The sequence below is a fragment of the Lontra canadensis genome, unplaced genomic scaffold (genome assembly GCF_010015895.1).
Source record: "Lontra canadensis isolate GAN:19392208 unplaced genomic scaffold, GSC_riverotter_1.0 scaffold47, whole genome shotgun sequence".
Lineage (NCBI taxonomy): Eukaryota > Metazoa > Chordata > Mammalia > Carnivora > Mustelidae > Lontra > Lontra canadensis.
The window spans coordinates 4,839,969-4,864,394 of NW_022631041.1; the positions used below are offsets into that span (position 1 = coordinate 4,839,969).

Below are 24,426 nucleotides of genomic sequence, written 5' to 3' on the forward strand. Positions count from 1 at the left end.
ACACAAATCACTCCTATGTAATGCAATGTTTCAGGGTTTCTTCTCAATGAGAGACAGATTTTAGGCTGGCCGCTTGTGTTGACCTTTAATTCGCTTCTGTAAAACATAATTTCAAAAGACAGTCTGGCTCGTAAAACCACACAAGTAAGTTGCAAATCCACCAATTTGAGATTTTTATAATGGGAATACTGATAGATTTTGACCTTTAGTGAATCTCCACTTTCATTATTAAAAAGGTTCTACTCTTTTGTACTAAAGAACTGTGATTTGTGGATATTTTAGGGTATATTTATTTCACTTGGTTTTTGCCTTCAGTCACCTGAGCAAAAATAAAGAGATTTCCCCAGTGGAATTTCAGATATGGATGCCTACTGAGAGGGAGGCAGAAGAGGAAATGATCGTTTGATTTATTCATGACTCTTTGCAGATGCAATGTATTCCGCCCATGCCCATGCTTAGGATCCAGTGACTCCATTTCTAGAGCTCCCACAGTGGTGACCACTATCTGTCCTAATTGAATGACATATAGAAGCCACTGACTGTCTTCTCACTTGTTAAAAGCATTCGTGCTCAGCATACCTCGGAATGGGCAAAGCCTAGCAATTAAAAGCACAGATGGTATGTTGGTGGTATCAAAATTTCTTTAGAAACAAAATCAAGAAATTAAAATGTAAAACAACACATTAAAAACTAGACACCTCAAGCATGTAATTGTATATTTATTTCTCTTTTTAAAGAACACTCCTTAATGTAATTCAATATACAAACTTGGTTTCACAGAATTATAATCCACTATATAGCACAAAGATAACCCAGATTGTGTGTGTGTGTGTGTGTGCATGCACACACATGTGCATGTGTGCACACATGTTGTTGTACCCCCTCCTTTTCTTCCATTCTTCCGGACCTACAAACAAAGGCTCTGCCAACCTTCCACACTAACCAAAGCCCATTCTGCATGTTGTGTACAAAAGACATCATCCTCCCACAAATTCTTTTCCCTGGAAAGCTTCTTTTCCCTGTTCCCCCTGAGATAGCCAGGAGCCTGACACTCTTCCCCTCTTTAAGAGGGTGAAGTGGCTTCCCCTAAAGCTGATGCCAACCCTGTTACCACGTGGACTGGCTGAGAGGAAAGGCTGGTGAGAGGTCTCCACACCCCTTCCCCGCGTCCACTCCTAACCCTCAGAGTCCAAGCACGTCCCCGCCGTCACAGCCTTAGTTCCGGTCACCATCTTGTGCAGCAAGAACCAAGGAGATCTGTAAGCCCAGGTCTTCTCCACGGGCAGCGCACAGCACTGCCTGCCAAGCCACCGGGCCGGCCGATAACCAAGCTCTACACAGTCCCATGTGCTTTGTCACTTTAATTTTTAAAGACACCCTAGCATAGGTCTGTGGCAACCTAGTGTCCAACTGAGTTACATAAAATTGTACCAGTGATGCACTTGTACATATTTACATGGGGCGGAATGTTTTCCCATATTTTTAGATGAGTATATAGATCAACATGTTCACATAAGACCAAATACTTTTAATATTATTTATAACTGATTTATAAAGCTTTGAAAAAACTCACAATAGCACATTGTTTACTTTAATGCTTTACGGTACTATAAGTTTAAAATCACAATCAGCACTTAAGTTATAGTCAATCCAGCAAACAAGAGACAAAAAAATTTACAAGAGTTAAGAACTGACTGATACATCCTTTATCTTTTTTTAACTAATGCATAAGTGCAGAATAAGATACTCTAGTTTAAATATCTTGTTTACAATATACATTTTTGTTCTAGTTACGCAACAGTAAATCCCATGCTTCACATAGAAAAGCAATCCACAACATTAAGAAAAAATGTACAATTTATGAAACAAAGTAAATAAATATTAGTATTACAGAATCAGAGCTGTACATAAAAGCTGTTCAGTTTTAATCATATAAAAATATGTTTTAGTGCAACCTCACATATATATTGATGCTGTTTTGCTTTACATCATTTAGATCCAAGTGTCCAAAAAAAGGAAAGAAATTACATTTATTACAAAGCAGATACACAAATTCTAAAATATGTACAAATTACTGCTAAAAAATGCTTATAAGAATATAAGCAAAGTAAAGAAAAGGCACAAACATCTGTACAATTTTAAAAGTACCAGACCCAATAGGTTAATTTCAAATTTTGTTTTGGTCAGGCTCATGATGACTTGTTAATTTACCTAATTCTTTTGATATAACAAAAGTATATATAATAGCAAACTACGGTAACTTAGGACAGGCATGCTATAAACTTGATTACCTCTATTTCTAGAAAAACAAAAACAAAAACAAAATGGGAAAAATGTGGAAATGAAAGTCTCCATGCATCTTAGATCAATGTAGTTGACTCTTCTCTGCTGAAGGCTCATTGCCTCCCTCTGTGCTTGAAGGTAACTCTTTGCCGCTGTGAAAGCCCGACTGTTTATCATCCACACGACTCGTGCCGTAAAATGTGGCGTGAGCTAATGCAGTCTGTGATGTACCAAAATTGTCCTTTTCACCATCATGCAAGTCAGGGTGGGTGGCTGAGGTACAGGGCTGACCTGGCTCAGGTCCACTAAAGTGTCTAATGCTAACATGTGCACTTTCCAAGGGTTTCTGGTGGTGGGCTTCCTGCACCCGCACTGGCTGATCTGCCCCAAGCAGAGCGGCCTCTTCTGTGGCAATCCGGAGAGAGGCAATGGCTTTTGTACAAGTCTGTATATTTTCCTCCTGTTCCCTCTCTGTTGCATTTAGGCTGTCTTCTGAAGTGCTCTGTTTCATCAACAGCCGAGGGGAGGAGGGCGTGCTAGGTGGACCAGATGACTGCAAGATGTGAGGCGATCGCTTCTCGTGCTGCTTTGAGAGGACATAGGGATCCTTGGGGAAGGATTCCCCAGAGGCTCCCTTCTTTTCCTCAGAGCCCTCCATTGGCAGAGGCAATGCGGGTGGAGGATGTAAACCAGAAAGGGCCGGCGGCATGGAGTGAACCATTTGGATCCCACCAACTGGCACCATGGGGATAGGAGCTCTCACTTGCTGCTGAGAGTGGAGTGGAAGATGACTGAAGACATAGTCATTAGGACCCTCAGGGAAAAGGCTGGAGCCTGGATGTTCATAAGCACCTTCTTGGTCTCCATAGAGACTGAAGTAAGGAACCTGAGGTAATCCTCTTCTTAAATTCTGCACGGGGAAGCAGAGAACACAACCTTTAGGACCTGGTACTCTTCAAGCGAGGTCAAATAGGTCAAGTTATTTCAGTCACTCATTCATTTACTCACTCACTCACTCATTCAAAACACTTTAAAACTACCTCATCCCTTTACTGATTTTTCGCTTTTTAGGACACAAGAGATTTCTCAGTTGTCTTTTAGAAGCCTTGAATGAAGCTGTCGGTCTGTGAAAAGTGACTTTTGTTTTTAAACAGCAACACGATAAAACATGCAGCGTGTTTTCCACCAGGTACAGAGACACATTTCAGTTGTGTGTATGTGTTTTTTTTTTCCATAAAAGAGAATGAAAAGAAAATAATGCATGATTACCAGAAAAAGTTCAAAAAACACTAATAATAGGTTTTTAAATTCAAAAGAAAGTAAAACAATTGCCATCTGTTTATATACTGGGAAGATTTTTAATATTTTTCTTAAGTGTTGAGTATAATTGGAGTGACAAGCCTGAAAATTGGCTTTTTTTTTTTTTTTTTAAGTTTTCCACAGAAGAGATGATGAAATAGTGGTGATAGACAAACTGGTTAGTCTGATGTGCAACACACTGGTTTAAAGGAACAAATTCTCACTCAAGAGGAACCCTGTGTGGAAGATTAGCTTCTTTATCAAATGATAAATCAAGGCCAGTTTTTTTAAGGCAACTATCCATCAAAATAGTTAACGTTAAATATGTCAAATAGTTTCAACTCATACTCAAGTACACAGCCGAGAACCCAAGATTCTTATGTTTTAATATCTTCTGTTGATATTATCATGTTCATTTAAATACCATCTTGGCAATTAATGAATGAGGACACTTAACACTAGGGACCAGAACTCAGATTTTATGGTCCCAGTCCTGAAAGAGAATTTACTTTCTGTAGCAAAACTCAACTTAGACTATGAGATTATCAAGCCTGAATGAAATTAGCAGGGTTTTAATTCCTGAGTTCATTCTTTCAATGGACTGTCATCTAAAAGGTATGCAGTTCTTTTATTTTTATTTTTTTGAGAACTTAAAGTCAGGTAGATATAAACTTGTCAAGTATGATAATAAACCAGGAGAGAGACCCTCCCCCCAAAAAAAGTTCTAATTCATTTCAAGGATGTTTCAGTTCTAAAGCTCAGCGTATGCTCTATACCATCAGTGATTCATTCGGTTCTATTTAGACTGTGAGACCAGCCTGGGAATGATAAATTAAGCATTATCTCTGTTACTCTGTGCCATGCTTAGCCCTTATCCTGTTTTGGGCTACACCTTGTTCAAGCTAGAAACAAATTATTATCCCGGAAGTGCAGGGAAGTGATGAAATCAATCCTATAATCACAAGGACCTCATAAGTTAGGGAAGGTGAGAATTTTATAATATGACAGTAATATAAATGCTACAACAACAAAAAAACAACAAATCCCTCTTGTCTTTGCTCCAATCTAGAAAAAGTCACATTTCCTACATCAAACATCAGTTAAGGTGGAAGAACTGTGACACCTACAGTCATAATCTTTGAAGATAACTAAATGAATCCTCTTTTAATTATAATTTAAAAAGATTCAAAGTTTAAAATGAAATATAGCTTACTCATTTTTCCATTTTGCTTTGGTTGCTATTCTGTGACATCCACTGCATACACCTAATCAGAATGGGGGTCTGTGAAGGGCCAAAGAGAGCTGTTCCATTCCATGGGGTCTCTGACTCCAGGCTAACAAAGGGAGTGATGAGTGAAGTGTCCTCTAACCCTAGGATATACTCAACACATTCAAAACCCATCAGAATTCTATTTGTGTTAAGAATGAAAGTGTCATATTCAGATCTTTGCTGATCAGCAATTAAATAATGACAACCCCAGAAGTAAGTGTGCCAGTAGAATTTTTACCATGTAAGCACTTCCACTGCCCCAAACACTGCCAGGCCTTTCCTATACATCCTCTTCCCCTGCGTTCACCCCTTCTTCAACCTCCAGAGAAACTCTCAACATGATTTTTCTACCTTGGTTTTTACCCTATCTGCAACCGTATTTTGTCTTATAATTTGAGCCTTCTCATTGTGATATCACTGTAAATCTTGGTAAGAAACGCCTCGATATGGAAATGCAAATAATGAACTCGTGTGGGTTGTGTTATGTGTATGTATGTGTGTGTGTGTGTGTGTATATATATATATATAACCTAGGTACCAGGTCTCTCACCCCACTCATCTCTTCAATATTGTCAGTATGTGCTCTGGAAGCAAATGCAAAGAAGGAGGTAGGAGTGTAAGGGGTTCATTGGGAGGCAGAGGAAGCAGGGGATCTGATGTGTGTGAGGGTAAAGAGGAGAGGAAGCAGGGGCTCAGTTGGGATGGATCTAGGCTCAGTCACTGGCTGGGGGCTGCAGGGAGAGTGTGACCTTAGCCTGAAAACTGAGGACTATCCTGATGGCACTAACAGCAGGAGGCTGTCAGTTTACAGCATTCCTCACCGCTGAATGGCAAATTCTTTCAAGAACAGAAATCTGCTTGGCCCACCTCCCTGACTGCCACAAACAGATTAAGAAACTGTGGCCAAGAGGTTAAGTGACTTACTCAAGATCACACAGATAGCAAGTGATAGAACTGAATGTTGACTCTTTGACTAGACACGATGTTCTTTGCACTACATACTGGAAAGCAGACACATTTCTCTCTGTCTCCTTTGCTAATTTATCTGCCAAAACTTTAAAAATGGAATAGGTTTTTTGCTTAAAAAGGTTGAGGCCAGGGGCACCTGGGTGGCTCAGTCATTCAAGAGTCTGCCTTCGACTCAGGTCATGATTCTAGGGTCCTGGGATCAAGCCCTACATCGGGCTCCCTGCTCAGCAGGAAGCTTGTTTCTCCCTTTCCCACTCTCCTGGCCTGTGTTCCCTCTCCTTCTCTCTCATGCTCTCTCTCTCTGTGTCAAATGAACAAAATCTTAAAAAAATATATATTTTAAAAAAGTTGAGGCCAGAAATCTTGAACATTTTTTCATCACCATCCTTGAGCCACATGTGTTAGACCCTCAAAAAATACTGAGGAACGAAAGACCTTCCCCCCCCACCCTTTCTTGCTTCCTTGCTTCTTCCTTCCTTTTATCTATCTATCTATCTATCTATCTATCATCATCTATCTATATTAAAATTAACCACAGCACATTAGGACAGAAACAGTAGAGCAGTATGATCCCAGTGGTTGAGTATCGTCTCCTCCAAACCTGCTCCCTGGAAACTACCACTCCAGGCTGACCCAGAGGATAAGTGTGTCATGTTAGCCTAGAAGATCCTTTCATGCCACAGTCACTGGCCTATGACCACTTGGCCCATACCAAGCAACAAGACAAGGAATTACTAAAAGTATTTTTATCAAAAAGGTTTATTTTTAGGGTTATTCCAATTTAATATTTTCATACATTATTCAGAGAGGGTACAGCACTCCTCCAATACAGCAATCATGAGAAATGCTTCCCATAGTACTGTCACTTCTGTTTTGCCCTGGCAACATCACAGAAAGATTAACTCCTTCTCTGCCCCTCAAAAATGATGTGAAAAAACATTAAATGGGAAGTGCTTTGGACCAACTGCCCCTTCTTCAGGGAGCATTCCCAGATCTATTCCCTCTTGTCACATGAATGAAGCAGCAGGCTATAAATTTTCTAAAGATAATTTAACTGGGTAATAGACCAATGGCTCTATAGTTGGCTTTCATCAATGGTAAAGTTTAATCATTGTGTTAAGCATCGAGGTGAACTGGTATTAAAAAAAAAAAAAAACTGGCTGCAAACTCAGTGATTAATAAAACCAATTTCTTTCCAACAACTTTCTGGTCATATATCCAAAAATTAGGTGAACTTCCTTAGTCCCCTCATTCAATTCCTTTGCCTAAATTGACTGTGAGTCGCTATTAGTTTTTAATAACAATCGTGTACTGGCATCAAAGGCTTATATTTTTGTGACTGCAATTGACTGAAGATGTCCAAACATCTCACAGATACCTCAGTCTCAGTCCACGTGGCCACAGCCAGAACAGGAGAGCCTCGACACACAGGCTTTTTGCAGATCTACGACTCTACTTACACTGTCGTGGCATAAACTTCAGAAGATCTCTCTTTTCTACTTAACACCACCAAGACACAAAAACCTGTGGGAATGTTCCTCTTTTTCTTAGCTTGCTAATTCATTATCTTGGCAAACAAATCCTGTCCTGACTGCGTGCATGTTTCTGCTGTAATTGTATCACAAAGCCTAAATTGGTACCAACTTGTGAAAAGATGATGTTCGGGGCCAGGGAGTGAATTTCAGCACGGAATTTTCCTGAAGTTTAAAAATGATAAACTCAGCTCATGACTCAAGGTAGTGAAAAGGCAATGAGAGAAGGAGCCTGGCCACCAGGACAGTGATAAGACGGAGCTGGAAATGGGTAGTGCCTTTGGCTGGAAGGATGGTATTGAGCCACACAACAGAAACCCAGAACAAAGAAAAAGCAGCAAAAAGTAGACTCCAGGAAACAAAAACACATTTAAAGCAAAGAAACTCAAAAGTCATTCATCTGTCTATGCTAAGTGTCTGCTTCATTCATTTTTTAAAATCCTATACACACTGAAAGAAACATCAAGGTCTGCCATCCTATGGAATGAGGCAGGGCAGATGCTTTTTTTATAGATTTGCATTAGACCCACTGCCTATATTTAATCCATGACTGTTAACTGTTGTTATCTACGTTTATAATGAGGGCACACCCTAGAAATCTCTGGAACTTTCTCCCTGAGATCTCCCAACTTTGGGCCCACCACCTCACTGACCAGTGCACTTGGAGTGACTCTCACTGAGCAGGAGGTGGTAGTAATGACATGAAAAGCAGAGAGGTTCATGCCTTTGACTCACAACATACCACAGGGGTCACTCTCCTCTCCTAGTCACTCACTGGTTTCACATGATCACTCACTGTGAGCAAGGTCATGAGTTTATTTAAAAAAAAAAAATGTATTGAAAATCAATGCTAATGTCTAATCCTGACTTGACAAAGTTCTATAACTGAGACCCCAGTGGCCCTGACAGTGTCTGTCTATACAGTTCTGTCATTCCAAAGACTTCACCTTTCCTACTCATGTAAAGGTTTCAGTTCATATCCATAGTTAGTGAAGCTTAGAAAGCATGTAGAAATGCCTCACCTGTTCCCAGCTGGAAATGCACTACTGCTCTGATGCAATACTACACTTGGGGTAATGCCATAGTCGTGTTACTAACAACAACATGTGAGAAAATGTCCCCTGCTATTTTCAGTAACCAAAGTCACTGTTCCCCATGAGAGATACCCATGTTATAACAAATTTCACATAAGTTATCAACACACTTTGGCTTTCACATTAGAAAGAGAAAACTAATCATACTTACAGGAGGCCCCAATACAATTGGTTCTGCTTGCAAATACTGCCCCATGGACAATGGTGGGTTATGGTATAAAGCCCTTCTGGGAGATGGTGCTCTTATGGTGGTCATGTATCTTCTCTCTCTTCTGGGAGAGAAGTCTCTTCTTGCCGTGATATCTTTCCCAGGTGATACTGGCCTCCTTGGGGACAGATGCCTTCTTGGTGAAACATCTCTTTGTGACATCTCTCTTCTCAATGCAGCTTCCTTTCTTGGTGAAAGATGTCTCATGGGTGACAGATCTCTCCTAGGTGATAAATGTCTTCTAGGTGATAAATCTCCTTTGGGTATCAGATACCTCTTTGGTGAATTATCTCGACGGGGTGAAGAGTCATATCCTGGTGAGGAATGGTGGCTTGAGGGTGAGAAGTCCCTCGGAGAGGAGCTGGGCTCCGAAGACAGCATGTACTCTTCATCCGCACAACTTGGGATGTCCAACCTGTCTTTGTCCGGTTCCGAGTCTGTACTTTTGCTCTGGAATAACCTCTGGTATTCTGTCATCTGAGTATCTTCGCATGAGTCACTTGGTGTCATCAGCTGAGTAACCTGAATACTTGGCAAAGTAACCAAATAGCTGATCAATGAAGAATGCCCCAAGGAACTATCTGAAGGAACCCCATGGGGCACAGCGCCAACATTCACAGGCAAGGATGAGAATCTAGGAGGCTGAGGACTGGTGCTTCTTGATCTTGTTTTCGGTGTCAAATCTCCCTGATCATCAAAGTCATCGTCATCTTCATCATCTTCATCATTATCATCTCCATCCTCACCATCCGATTCTTCGGCATCTGAGAACTGATGATCAGTTGAAATGCTGGACATGCTATGCTTCTCAGCTGCTTTGTGCAAATCTTCCATTGTTTCTGAAACGATTGAACAGACAGTGAAGATCAAGGTCCAAACGTCAAGGATGGGAGCTAATTTGGATGCCATCTCTTTCCAAAATCTCCCTTCCAACTCCGAAGCCCCTAGATATAGTTTCATCTCTAAACTCCTATCACACTCACTAGGAACTTAGCTGGGAGACCTTACACTGGTTCTTATCCTTTTATGACTAATCTGATTCATCCCCATCCAACAAAAGAACTCTAGAGTAGGACCTTATATCTCAAATGTCACATGACCCATAAAAAACACTCAACAAGTGGGTATGGATAATGCTGTTAATGAGGCTAGAAGAAAAGGAAAGCAACAATATGTCTCTATAGGTATAAACTTACATATAAGTGATATATCTCAGAAAGTCTGACTGGACCTCAAGTTTTCTATTCAGGTTAATGATGGATTTTTTTTTCCCTCTTAATAGGAATAATGGCACATTAAATTGTTTTTCAAATTTCCCCAGACGTTTCATAAAATCTAAATCCCTGTCACAACACAAGAATGATTAGATCTCCTTTACAGTTCTAGAAAGAAGTATTTTCATAGTGAGGCCTTTTTTCCCCTTCAGTCAGAATTGAAATGCATTTATTTCTTCTCAGTAGGTTGTAAGCAATTCAACATGTCAAATTTCTTCACTATGTTTCATATTTAATAAAATGAAATATGATCGGTTTTTTAAAATATCAAAACTTGTTTTGTCACCCCAGCCCCAAAGCTCCAGTGTGAAGAATGAAGAGGTCAGTCAACTAAATTTTGTAATACCTGCTTCTTCGTTTTCTGTATCATCCACTGATGTCATTGAAACTCCCAACTCCAAGCATTTCTTCATGTGTGCTTTAGACTTCATATGCTTTGTTAGGTTTCCTAGAAAACACAAGCAAAAAAAAGGATAAATGAATTCATTACAAAAATGTGATGATTGCTCCCAAATTAGAAATGAACTATCTTGAGATAACATAGATTTGTTTCTACCCACTACCCCTTGCCTTGAACTTGATGAGAACAATCTGGCTCCTGAATACATGAACCACTCAGAACTTTGGCCCATTTTCAAGTTTCCTTCCCTTTAGAAGACTTGTGGAATAGGGTCATACCTTTTAAGAGCATGTTCCAAGCAAGACTGGGAATCCCAGGCTTTCCTGGCTGAGAAGAGATCTAGTATCTTTGGCCCCAACAGGCCAGCTTCCTAAGCCTGGATATAAACAGGGTGACATAAACGGGGTCACACACCTCAGAGAAGGTTCAGATCAAACATTCTCATCAATACACCTGAGACCCCAGACCTTCTGACACTGATCAAATATAGATCAACTTTCCAGGCTCCTCACTGGTCATAAGAAAAAAATTATGCAAACTTATGCAAAGGCCAACCTTGTAAATAAATTCAAAGATCCATACACATACTTAGCTAACTACTTACAGGGAATATCACTATCGGTGTTTACCATCTATCTGTCTGGTATATGTTAGCAAACTTATGACAGTAGTTTTTAAAGTTCTGCAATATTCCATCTATTTTGGTAATTCCAAATATTTCCAGGCCCCTACAGTTCTTATTTATCTAAAAATGTTTTAAAGATCTCAAAAATTTTTAGAGCCAGGTCATCAAGAATTCCTAAATCTATAAATTAATTAATACATCTGTATATTAATGGAAAACACTGGCTTCTGCACAGGTGCAAGTTACCTGTGTATGTGGATGGGTGTGTAGGTAGGTGTCAAGATAATTTATTTAGATCTTAATATGTTTCTCTTCATCTATTTATTCTTTCTCTTTTTTCTCCATTTCAATAGGCAGTCAGGCTTTGGACTCTCATCTTCAGGGTAGGTTTTTAGTTAGAAATCTGGCTCTGAAATAACTCCACCCTGGCTTTGGTTGACTGAAGCCCCGAGCTTCTAAAGGGATTCCAGTGGGGGCGGGGGGGGGGTAGTCTGGAGGATGTACGGGAGGAAGGGAGGGAGGGAGGGCCCTGAAAGAGAGGCACCGGGCTTGCAGGAGGTGCTCCTTCCACAACTGCGCTCAGCATCTGCACTCAGATGACATGGTTTGGGACAACAGTCACTTCTATGGAAAACTGGAAGGGTTTCCCAGGATATTGTGCTCATTTTAAGATTCTGAGACATTTGCACATTCCTGAAGGGTGACAAGGAAATGCCAATAATGACCAAGAATAAATTATTTCCTGCTGAAATTCCATGACAATGATCCGGAGCCAAATTTAATTTGATTTTTTTTAAGGTTATAGAAACTAAGTCTTTATTTTTTTATTATTATTATTTTTTAATTTGATTTTAAAAAGCCTAGAAATGTGACATTTCTTCACTCAGCATTTCACATAGCTATACCCACAGCAAACCCTTATGCCCAGGGAAAATCTACCAGTGGTAATAACTAGCAAATTTGCAGTTTATAAAACCAAAGTTTGTATTTTCTTATGTCCTAGGGAGTCTTGAAGAAGTTCTAAATAAAAAGCTTGACTGCAAAGGTGGATGGTATTTAAAGGACCTTATGTTTATCTCTTTTGAAATGCAAATGAACACTCCCTCCTCCTTTACATGGCTTCAAAGGAAACCTCCCATAACAGAGATACTTCTTAATACAGAAGAAACAGGTATATTGAGAGTCTACTCATTTATACTTCTGACAAACCTGATAAGACATTTAGGATATTGGCTATGGGAGAAAATAGGTACAAATTTCTCTACCAAAGATGATCTTATCTGATATTTATTTTTCTTGACAGGTAGGGGAGCAGAATAATGGGCCTGCCAATTTTAAGTTAAAACATAGGAAATCATATGAGGTTAGTGAGGGGGTAAAAATCCATTAGATCTAAAGTACATCTACAGCAAACAGTGAACGTACTTCTACAAAACTCAAACGACCTCTAAGTTACTATTGTCTGTAATCCGAGAACACTGAGTGTATGTACATTTCCATGATTTTATAAAATGATGGAAATACAATCAAAGCAACTTTCTTGTATAAAATATTTTCATATAAATCTACCTGTAAAAGACAGAGTATCGTTTTAACACAGGTCCTAGTTTTATGAGATTCACAGTTGTGGCCTGAGAGTAAGAAATTTTCTCTGTGCTGATAAATACACGGAACACAAGCTATCAAACTTCTATGCATAATTAATGCGACTGTGGATGGAGGGGCCCACCTGGGAGTCTGTGGGTCTCTATATTATTTATAATCTTGAAACTGACCATGGGCACATGCTTTCTTCCCAGCTGCTGCCTTGCTTTTCTAATGCCGCTGCATGAACTGTCTCCCGGTGGTATTTCAGTACCGGTGCAAAGATTATCTAGACCACACAACATTTCCAACAAAGAGTAATAGCAAGAGCAATCCAGGCAATTCTCAGCCACTTCCTTCGGAAACAACTAGCCTGGCCCCAAGTCTATAGCTCTTACTTAAGTCATAAAAGGAGCCTCACTGTCTCGTGGACATCCTTTGACTGCTAACATAAGGGAGAAAATACATTTCAAAACCAAAACCGTCTTACTGTCAATGCAAGTTAGTTATCAAATGGTATTCAGAATCCAAAGTAGCCATTAAAAAAAAAAAGGAATTTTCCTCTAAAAAGATGAGAATTGTACCTTTCGTTTTGAAGGCAAAGTTACATAACTTGCATACGTAAGGCCGGACATCAGTGTGAGTACGGATATGCTTTTTGAGCATGCTTGGCTTCTTACAGCGAATCCCACATTCTTCACAAATGTACTTTCCGCGTCCACGTCCTCTGACATATACATAATCTTCATTCGATTTATACCTGTTTAGGAAAGGGGAATGCCATGTGTTTTCAAATACTTCCAGTGTTTTATATATCAACCCAGAAGCTGTTCTTTTGAGGGGTACATTTTTTTTTGAGTGACAAAATTTTTATGAATGTCTTTTACAATTATTCAACTTTACGTCTATGAAGCCTATGAAATTTATGCAGTAAATGCCTGAAACCACCAAAGAATAGATTTGGCATTGAAAGCAAAATAGAATTTTTCTATGGTCTTCAAAATGGAATTGGGTCCCTCTATTAAGTGTAGATATACGGACTTGGGGTATAGATGTTCAAATGGGCTTCCATAAATCTCAGACAGTTGCAGAGTTGTGTCTTACTACTTTTGGATTTGAGTGCAGACTCCACACAAGAAATATCCAAAAAGTTATACCAACATATTCAAATCAACGTATATCATTTGTTAACATTACATCGTCTAAGATGTGCATGCAGAACACACATGCATCCCTCTAAATTTGCTAAAATAAGTATAACTGATAATAGAATTCTTCATTGCAAATTTTTACTCTATTTTTACAATCCTGGCATGAGAGTGTCTCCAAAATTTCTAGTTTACACAGGCTGAGCTGAGCTCACCAACTGTTGTCTACAGATTTGATCTGCTCCTCCCAAGGACCATGAATTTGCACTAAAGTAGAGTCTAAATTTCAAGTAGCTTTTGGTAAGTACTGTTACATAATAAAAACTAGAGATTCTATTTTTCAATCAAATTTGCATTTGTTTCCAGAAGAATTTAATAGAGAGGCTTGAAAGGATGTCTGAGGTCATCTAGTTTAATCAAATCAGTTAACCAAGTCTTAGGTATTCACTGTGATAATTTGTGAAAGAAACCTATCCAGTGCTCAACCATCACATTTTGTTTAGACTACAATGAAACATGATCAATCATAGAGTACAGTAGCATTCCATTGAATAATTCAATGAATATCATTATCTTTAAATCAAAGCTAGGCTAGAATTATGGGTCTAATGTCATTCTTGGAAAAATATTCCTTTCAAGGGGCTCTTTTTATAACTTCAAAATGTAAACTGACATATAAAATGCCCTAATTCACTACGGATTTAGTTTAAAGGCACTCCATTTACAGGTTTTTTTGTTTTGGTTTTTGGTTTTTTACATTCTAAGAGCATTGCCACTTGTCCATTTTGTCCTAGTAGCTAATCTGTCATCAGGAGTAAAAGTTCAACTTCATTTGTCCAAACAACTGAAGGATTTTTAGGAGAGAAAATCCAACCACATATTTAAATACTAACTCTGTTATGGATGCTATTCAATCTTAACATTATTTACGTTTTGGTCAGTACCAAAAGATCCAGGTGGGAATTAAGTAATATCAAAAATACTGAATAGTCAATTTTGCATGTTTTTTCATCCTTTTAAATCTTTCCCCTTTCACAAAGAATTTCCATCTTCAACTTGTTCTCAAAACTTTCTTAAACTTCACATTTTATTTCACATTGCAGTTTGTAACAAAAGAACTTCAAGTTGCAAAATACCTTTCACCTTTTAATTTCACTCTTCTCTGCCCCTAAATGGATATTACCTAAGAAATATAGAATGAAACAAATAATTTTCTAGAAAGCTAATTTTCATCACAGAAGGACACCTTAAGCTTAATGTAGCCCATCACCACAGTTGGTGGGAAATGCATTTTATCTTCAGGTAACATAGTTTTATTTTTAATGTCTTACCTGTTTAACTTGCAAACAGTAAAATTCAGTATAAAATAAAGCTGCATATTAGAAAAATTTGTGCAAATAAAGTATTTTACCCTTCGACAGGTCTGCAGACCCATGAATCTACTTAGTACATGAATTAATGGATTTTGAAAAAAATAAAAGCTATGTTTAATTAAATTACTAAATCTAGGAATTGCATAAAGCACACATCCACTTAAAAATTTGGTCAGTAATACTTCTTTTTTAAAGTTATTCCTTTGCAATTACCAAAATGAGAGGCGGTAGCACACTGCTTGGAATGAACAGCTGGTCACCCACAGGCAGAAGTTGGGTCACAGATTAAGAAATGATTGGGATGTAGCCCATCCCACGGGACAATGAAAGGAGGAAGAAATAATATAAGGGCACAGTCCTTGTGGATCATAAAAACACAGCAATAAAATATTCACATATGCTTTTTCACTTATGTCCTTTGATGGTGGAGATGGGCTCCCCTAAGGTAATAAGAAGATTTCTGCTAATCTAGTACAAGTGCACAGCTATGAAAACTGCTGAATATAAGCATGTTGATTCAGTCACAGGGACCTCTTAGTCTCTGAGGAAAGATAAAATCTATATTTCTCTCATTTGTGTTAAAAGATGAGGGATGTCAACAAAATATCAAGACAGGTTTCAAGACTCCATACAACTATGGTTTCAATGTTGAAAATACTAGACATCCAAAACGGCCAACACTAAGAGGAAAACAACTTTAATAATTCATCTCTACACTGGTGAATCTACATGGGAAACAGATATTTCCTATCAGTAAACATTCAATGTTTTATAACCAAATAAATAACACTATTCTGTCTTCCAAATGTAACTAGAATAAATTCATGCTCATGGAAACAAGTACATTACAGATCTATTGCAGAGATAAGGCTCATTACAACATAATGCCCCAAATGTGGTTAATATGCTTTAATATTTTTAAATTTTCTCTCATGTGACTGACTGAAATTAAAATACATTTCTGTTGAAATTTAAAACTAAATGTTGCACATATATGTAATTTTTCTTTACCGTATAGATATCAAAGTCATTGGGACCTTATCACTTGTGTTTCTACAACTCAGGATTCAACATTTAAAAAGAAATTCCCAAAGACAAAGAGACTGTCACAAACCAGAAGAGACAGGGAAAACATGACAAATAAATGCAGTGTGGTATCCTGGCTTGGATCCTGGGACAGAAACAGGACACTGATGGAACTGGTGAATTTCTGACAAAGTCTGGACTTTAGGTAATAATAAAAGCAATAAAATAAACCATCAAATTAACTAGTTCTTAGAATTATACATGAGTGTATATGATTATATTTTTGTAAGCACACAATAAAATATGTCCATTAATATTACATATAAAAATAACTATAAAAGTAAAATTAAAGAAGGAACAAGCTTAGATGACATCAAGAGTCTACCAATTTAGTTGATTTCATAGTGCATGAGAGGTGTGAAAATTTAAAGCAGAAGCTCAAATCTTATGAACAGGGACATTATCATTGAAAGTAAGCCATTGAGAGCAAGGGCATGAACTCATTATCTATTACCAGCCAGACTTCAGAAATGTGAATAGAGAAGGAATTCACCTTATACTTCCAACCAGAGTAGATACTATTTTTTCCACGTGTACATTTGTGAATATTTTCTCTGACTTAGAACTGAATGTCTCACACATGCACGTATGTATCCTTACCCTCCTTCAAAGATTTTAATTCGGATTGGCTCCGTTTGTTTAGATCCAATATCTTTATCTCCATGAATATCTCCTTTCCCTCTTTCCTTTAAGATATTTCCAACTAGTTTCCTTTCTAGTTTGCTGCCAAATAAAAAGGATGCATCAGGTTTCATCTGTAGGACAAAAGAAAGAATCATTTCAAATGGTTTCCCTAAAACAGAAGAGAAGCCCACACATTCTGCTCTTCTCTAATCTCTGAAAATTAGCCTAAATTCCATTCTAAAGGGTTGCAGTCCATTTACATGAAATAAGGGATGTTAGAGATAAAAGCGGAGAAGAATGACACTTTTAACGGAATTATCCAACATTTTGTTAAAAAATAATACTCCTCTGTTGGCACTTACTCTGTGCAACACTAATAAAAACAGAAAACATGTTCTGTATTCGGAAATACCAATGAAAACAATATCAATTAAGGACATATTTTCAAAAATTGTTGAAGGGAAATGGTAACCGGATTAAGTAATATAGATTTTTAAACTCTATTTGTTTCGTTAATAATTTGGTAAAAATTCCAAGTGTCCCTTTTAGTATTTTTGTAATTTTACGTGTGAGGTATTAATTGTTCATGCAGGAACAAATCAGATAACCTCTTGGAAAAATGAGTTTGGGGAGAGAAATAGAGAAATTTTAGTAAAATTTTAGTAAAAAGTATTGTCAATGCGAACACGCCCCCTGGAGTTTGTGGAATTCAGTTCTGACACGTGCACACTTCCTCCCGGGTCTTTCCAGTCACTGTCCATCCCCATATTCACAGAGTTCTACGTCCTGTATCCACACTTCACAACCCCTCAATTCCTCACATCAGAAGAAAATTGGATCTGCCGGGTCACTAACACAGGCCAGAAAGGAGAAGAACCCAAAGGAATCGGTCCCAGTGGTAGAATTTCACAGCACCTGGATGAAGGAGAGACGTCCCCAAGACCCAGTTCACGGTCCGTGGCTTCTTCTCTCACTAGGGAAGGGAAATCAGTGTCGCAGAGGGCTCCCTCGACTCTAACCTTCATTTCACTTGTATGTTTTAGACCTTACGTCCTTCACTCTGTATTCTACTCAGCAAGCAAATCCACACTACAGGGCTTTTAGAAATGGTATCCATTACCTGAGCAAACTGCTTCCAAGCACTTGATGATGTAAGTTTGCCAGTTCCAGGTCTGTGCATAGCGGCCAGAGTATAAATTTCTGCAGTGATTTTTTGCTTGGACCTCAGAAGAGCCAGAGTGGTCTTGGTGTTCAATCCTGATGGGTTCGGGTTACAGGAACTAATGCACCATGAAGCATAAACCGAGGATTTGAAGGTGGCCTGTTGCACGTAATTGGGTTTTGTATAATTCAAGAAGCACCAACTCACGGTAGTTGTTGTCCGCAGACTAGGGAACTGAAGAATCTGCTGGAAATCTGCCACATCCGTGAAAAGAAGAGTTGAGTTTGCCATTTTCCTGCTTGGGCCAGAGGCCATGTGCACCAGCATGCCAACAGGCAGCTTCTGGCCCTTTCCTTGCTCTTCAAGCTGACTATCTCCTGGAGGCAATGAGGAGCTCTGTGGGCTCATGCTCATATCAGATGCTGTCTCATCAATATCAAGTTCATCTGAGGACTCTCTGCTTTCGGAAGGCCCACTGGACTTCTGGCCTAGAGAGGGTGCCCTGGAGTTGGGTGGGAATGGCTCCCTCAAGGGCATGCTGACGGATGGATGGTCTTGAGATGAGGAAGGGGACAGTGAGGAGAAGGAAGATGACCCCGACTGCAAGCCATCCTTTGGCTCAGAAGCACAACCTTGTCGAACCAGCTGGGGTTTCTGTGGGCGGGACATATCCTTCTTGATGTCTGAGCTGGTTAGCTCCACAGCACTGAGTTCCTCGACAATCTGTCCATACATCTTTTCTTCTTTGACCCTTTTCTGCTGCTTTGTTTCCATGAAGAGTTCTAAGCTGCTGGCTGGAGAAAGCATCCGTTTGCTACCTCCCAGCGTGGCCACACCATCAGATGTGGAAGGCAAACATAAGGGGATGGAGGATTCCAAGCCAAGGGGTAAGGTCTGAGGTACTTTCCAGATGGGGTATTTTTCTAAGCCTGCATGTTGCCCCAACATCTGGGCAATGTTGAATCCTATCCCTTGCATGGCCGCATTGGTCACCAGTGTTCTTTGGGTAGTATTCTCATCGACTTTGCATATGACAATTGCAGGACTGTTCTGCCCAAGTATCTGAGAAATGCTTGTGTACATGACACTCCCATAGGATGGGACATGGGTCTGGATCCTAACAGGAACCACTGTTCCTGGCAAGGACTGTAAAGGCCCGGCATTTGCTGAGGCAAAATCTTCTTGAAGAACCTGCTCGGAGGGAGTATCAGGTGACTTGGTGCTCTGGTCTGATGGAAACTTTGGAAGGATGGTCTTTGAGTGTAGCCCTGATGTTCCTGAATAACATGGGTAAGTCTGCTCTTTCGTGTGCACATAATCAACAGATTTCTTTCCAGTGTGCTCTGTAATATGCTCTAAGGGATAGCCAGGATGGATTTCTGCCTGGAAAGAAGGCTTGCCACAGCTCTTCTGAGGGTGCTGCATGAGGGCATGTGGAAAATGTGCCTGCCACCAGGGAGGCTGCTGAGCTGGTAAATGAACCATACAGACGGTGGGATATTGAAACTGAAACAAGGCATTCTGGATGGGAGAAAATGGAATAGTCTCTTGATGTGGAAATAAGTGCGGCTGCTCAGACAAGTGCTTGCTCGCAATGTATGATGTTGGTTGTATCAAGGGATTTCTCAGAGATTCCTGGCTGTCCATGTGCACGATCTGCTGCTGGGCCAAGTGGAGTGGCCCTGAGCTCAGCTGGCCACAGGGCCCAACAACCTGCTTCCCGGGGTCCTCTGCCTGGAGAGGAGGCAGCACAGAGGTGGGGGTGTGGTGCCACGTGGCCCTGAGGCCGGCGTGCAGGTGCTCCATCTGCTCCTGCTTCACACTCAGATCTGCACCAGCCTCACCCTGGGCGATCTCCGGAGAACCGCTGAAGGACGCCTGCCGCACCAAGAAGCATTTCTTCCTTTCCCGCGATGGAGATAACGTGGTGCCAGCCGATGCCCCCGCCACCGGGGCATGGGACAGATTCCCATAATCAAAGGATTTGCTCCGGATTTCTGGAACTTCAGTTGGGTGAGGACAAGGCATCTGCTCGGAGGAGCAGCGCCGCATCTCCTTTTGGTGGTGGTGACCCGGGACAGACAATGAGTAGGACCCAGCAGGGACAGTCAAAAACTCAGAATGCTTCCCAAACTCATCTTGCTTAGGAGGTGCGCCAAGCTTAATGGTTTCTTCTCTTTCGAAAGACATGGAAAAACTGGAGCTATGGGACAAGTTGCTTTCCTGACTGGGGCTGCGGGAGAGGCCGGTGCCTGTGGATTCAAAGCTGGATTCCCCTGAAGAGTGCTCCATATCGGCAAGGCGCAATCGTTTCTTTTTGGGTGGCAACTTCTCGGCTGGGAGCTGGGAGAGGGTTTCACTTCTCTGGGGCCACTGAAACTCTTCCACAGGCTTTTCCGGCTCTTTACTCTGGGTGTCTTTCTCCTTCTCTGGTTTATCAGGCTCCTCGGTCACTCGAATCTCAGGAACTTGAATGTTGTGCTGGCGCACCAGCCTGGGCTGCGCATGGTAGGACTGCTGCTGAGCATGCTGGGAAGGGGAGGGCTTCCCTCCACTTTCAGCACTGTCTGCCGGTGGAGCCCACTCTGGACTCACCGGGGCTTCAGAAATCTCACTGTCACAGGTCTCAGAAGGCGAAGAGGCTTTATCCTGTGTGCTAGCCCCCAGTTCAGCTGACTCAGACCTTTCGAATGAATTGGGTCGGCTCAGTGAGTTTGTGTGCTGAATCACAGAAATCACATTTCCAGGAGGCTTCCTGCCCGCTAGGTCTGACATCTTGTCTGAATCAGTGGCTGAGGGTGACTCCTCGGACCCAAGAGATGGGCTTCCAGATTGGAGTTGGGGTCGACAGTGCTCAAAGCGCTCAGAGTGTCCGTGAGAAGGGTTCTCATGTCCAGACATGGAGAATCCACCTCTTAGTCCTTCCTGTATCTGCAACTTGGGGTCATAATCTGAAGTCATCATGCCCATGGGAGTGCTCACAATGCTGCTGCAAATCATGGGGGTGTCCTCCTCATCTCCTACACTCTTCTCTTTCCGGCGTTTTCTATTTTCACATGTAGTTCCAAACATGGTTGGCATACCCTGCAATGGCACCGAGGGATCCATAAAATATTCGCCACCATGTTTTAAAGAGCTGAAGCAGGAAATGTCCCTGTAGCCTTGCTTTGGTGTCTCAGAGTCTTCCCACTTCTTGTAGGGTTTCCGACAGACATCATAGTCATAGCCCATCCGGTCCCCAGACATTAATTTCTTTTCCTTCAGGGATAAGCCTGTGATACTCTTTGACATTCTGCCATGGTGTTCTGCCTCCATGTGCCCCTCTTGTACCGAAGGCAGCTCAAATGCAGCTTGTCTTCTTAACATGCGCTGAGGGGGTATTCCTACCGTCCCTGGATAGAACACATCATCAGAACCAGACATCCGTTCATCAAATGAGTGACTTCCTCTCAAAGAAGGAGGAATACTTAGATTAGTTGCTGAAGAAGTTGGCATCGAGTTGCTTCTAATAAGAGGTGAAGAGTCCACAGGAGCTTCTAAGAGAATTGGGTTGCTGCCTTGGAAATTTGCAGGAAACAGCTTTCCTTCATTCCTGATAGATGATGGCATAGTCTGGGATTGCCTGGATTCGCTGTTGAATTTCGTGGATTTCAGCATGCTGGTTTGACTGGGGTCGATTTCTCCCTTGCTTGGGATCAGCTGTGAGACAGGATCTTCAAACATCTTGATATCTAACCTGGTGTTTACGTGAGGTAATGACTCCATCATGCCCTTTCTCCCCATTGTGGCACGCTCCTGACTTGCGGTTGTAACACTGAGTGTATTTCTGGGACTAAGCCGACAGTATTTTCCAAAGATAATTTCTTCATAAGACTTTGCATTTGTGTTTGGAGGACTTATTTGCTGCTCTGCACTTTCTGAGCGAGAAAAGTAACCGGAGTCAGTACTTCCTTTACTGTGCGGGCTCAGAAGGTTAAGAGATGGCTCAGAATCTTGTCCTTTTTTCTCTGACAGTCTTAGTGCAAGTTTCTGTTTCACTGTGTGAGAATCATCAGGCTTAGTATTTAGAGACGGGTTTGGTAGCATATCAGAGCCTATATACTGAGAGCTTTCACTAGGTAAAGGAATCCCACTTTTGGGGATAATCAAAATGGGCACTTTCATGGGCCCTCCCAGTGATTCTTCCAATGACCCATGATAGCCCCCTCTGCTGGCAATATCCAGTGGGATCGGTGGGCCAGGACTCATTTTCTCAGAAGCCTCAACAAATAAAGAGCTCTCCTCATCCGTATCTGTACTCTGCTCACCGTCTGAATGTATTTCTGCTTCTACATCAATAAAACCAGCCTCTAGGTCCAATTTAGATACAGCTGACTCTGTGAAAGGGACTAATCCTGCTTTAATTGCATGGGCATGTGACTTCCTGTGCTTATATAAATTGCTCTTTGTCTTGAACGAGAAACCACAAGGTATACATGGATATGGCCGCTCACCAGTATGGGACCTGATATGTTTTTTCAGTACGCTTGGTTTGGCACACGCCCTGCTGCAGTAAGGGCAAATGTATTTGCCAGGCTTTTTGGGTTTGTGCTCCTTCTTGTGAGCATCTTCTGACTGTTCGATACTTTTCTGAGAGTATTGGCTATAAGCAGGGTTCAGACTTGAAATCTTTTTTCTAGGGTAACCACCACCGTGGCCGTGTATAGGAAAAGAAAATAAGTCCTCGGAGGCAACAGATGGCAAAGGGCCAGGGAAAAGCCACGGAGGGCCTTCGAGGCTCTGATGTGGCTTGTTGCTGTGCATGACCCCCTGTGGCAATGAGTGCTGAGGGAAAGAGAGTGAATGTTGGCATGAGTAAGGACTTGGACGGTGCGGTGGGTATTGCTTCTCTGTGACCTGCTGTGCCACGTCGCTAGGTGAGGCCAGTTTCCCAGAACCAAAAAGTTGTGCTGATGCTGTGTCTCCGATTTGCTCAGGATCTATTTGTGGTTGCCGCTGTCCTTCTTGACTGCCAAAAGTGCTCATCTTAATAACAGCTGATTGTTCCTGTCTCCATCTACCTGAAGCCTTATCAGTTTCTCCAGACCTTGAGGTAGCTTTTTGTCCTAGAGCTGTGTCCCCGGTGTCCATTTTGTTACAAGGTCTTCAGTGCTAGTTCACTTGAAAGCCATGCAGACTCATGCAGTGTCTCCCAAGCTGTGCTTTTCAGAGCTTGTTTACTTCCATGTTGCAGGGTGTCTGCAGACTTGCTGAGTGCTCCTTCTCTTTGGAAACTTCCACACCCACCCCGTAGTCTTATGGGCATTCGATGGTAATTTCCTTGGACCAGGGCTATAACACAGTTCTCTCCATTGCAGAAATGTCCATCCAAAAGCTAAGTGCAAATCTATAAAGATTTCTTATGGCATTTGAATATTTTCAACTAGCATGAAATTGAGATGAAGAGCCTGGGAGAAATTTTGCCCATCAACTACAGCAAAGTTCAACTGCCAGTTTCACTAAGATAAAATGATCTGAAAGAAAAAGAAACACAAATAGATCGTCATAACAGTTATCTAGTTAGAAACCAGAAACAATCCCAAATAGCCAGGCTGACATTGGATAAATTGCAAATGATTTTTACTCTAAGGAATAGTTTAAAAAACAAAAAGATTTTATTTATTTACTTTAGGGAGAGAGAGAGCATGAACAGGAGGGACAGATGGAAAGGGAGAGAGAATATGAAGCAGACACCACGTGAGCGCAGTGGGACTTGATCTCAGGACCCTGAGATGGCAATCTGAGATAAAACCAAGAGTCAGAGGCTCAATGGACTCTGTCACCCAGGCACCCTTCCAAGGAATGCTTTTTATAGCTGTTACATTAGTTCCACAATTAAAAGATATTAATTTCAAACATGGCATTAAGTCATAAGCATAAATTTCTTCAGTGCTTTAATTTTGGTCATCCTTTTATATACTCCTTAGTTTCGGTTAGAAAAGTATTTAAAAGAAAGCTTTTGATCGACATCATTTATGTAATCATAACTTTTTTTTTTTTTAAGATTTTATTTATTTATTTGACAGAGAGAGATCACAAGTAGATGGAGTGGCAGGCAGAGAGAAAGAGAGAGAGAGAGAGGGAAGCAGGCTCCCTGCTGAGCAGAGAGCCCGATGCAGGATTCGATCCCAGGACTCTGAGATCACGACCTGAGCCGAAGGCAGCGGCTCAACCCACTGAGCCACCCAGGCACCCCAATCATAACATTTTTTAAAGCCTTCATTAAAATAAATTTAGAGCTATTTCCGACCAAGTTGTATAAGTTGCATACTTAAGTGTACTACATATTTCTCTATATGGACATTTTATAGATTAATATATGTATAATAAAACAAATACATGCAAAATATATTTCAAATATTTAAATATATCATATATTTTATATATATCTATATTTATATTAACATACAATACAGATATATTTTATAGATTAAAACTGGTGATCAGCAGAGCTAG

General features: G+C 40.7%; 1 protein-coding gene across 3 annotated transcripts in view; it reads right to left on the bottom strand.

Annotated features, from left to right (window-relative positions):
- Nucleotides 1–701: 701 nt before the first annotated feature.
- HIVEP2 (HIVEP zinc finger 2) overlaps nucleotides 702–24,426 on the bottom strand; it is an 83,935-nt gene continuing 60,210 nt past the window's right edge. For all 3 annotated transcript variants that reach the window (XM_032873064.1, XM_032873062.1, XM_032873063.1), the window contains 6 exons: nucleotides 17,890–23,444; nucleotides 16,746–16,900; nucleotides 13,123–13,298; nucleotides 10,276–10,377; nucleotides 8,599–9,494; nucleotides 702–3,193 (listed from right to left, as the gene is read on the bottom strand). In XM_032873064.1, coding sequence (XP_032728955.1) covers nucleotides 2,366–3,193; nucleotides 8,599–9,494; nucleotides 10,276–10,377; nucleotides 13,123–13,298; nucleotides 16,746–16,900; nucleotides 17,890–23,061 — 7,329 coding nt within the window. In that variant the 5' untranslated portion in view covers nucleotides 23,062–23,444 and the 3' untranslated portion in view covers nucleotides 702–2,365. The remainder of the gene's footprint in view (nucleotides 3,194–8,598; nucleotides 9,495–10,275; nucleotides 10,378–13,122; nucleotides 13,299–16,745; nucleotides 16,901–17,889; nucleotides 23,445–24,426) is intronic.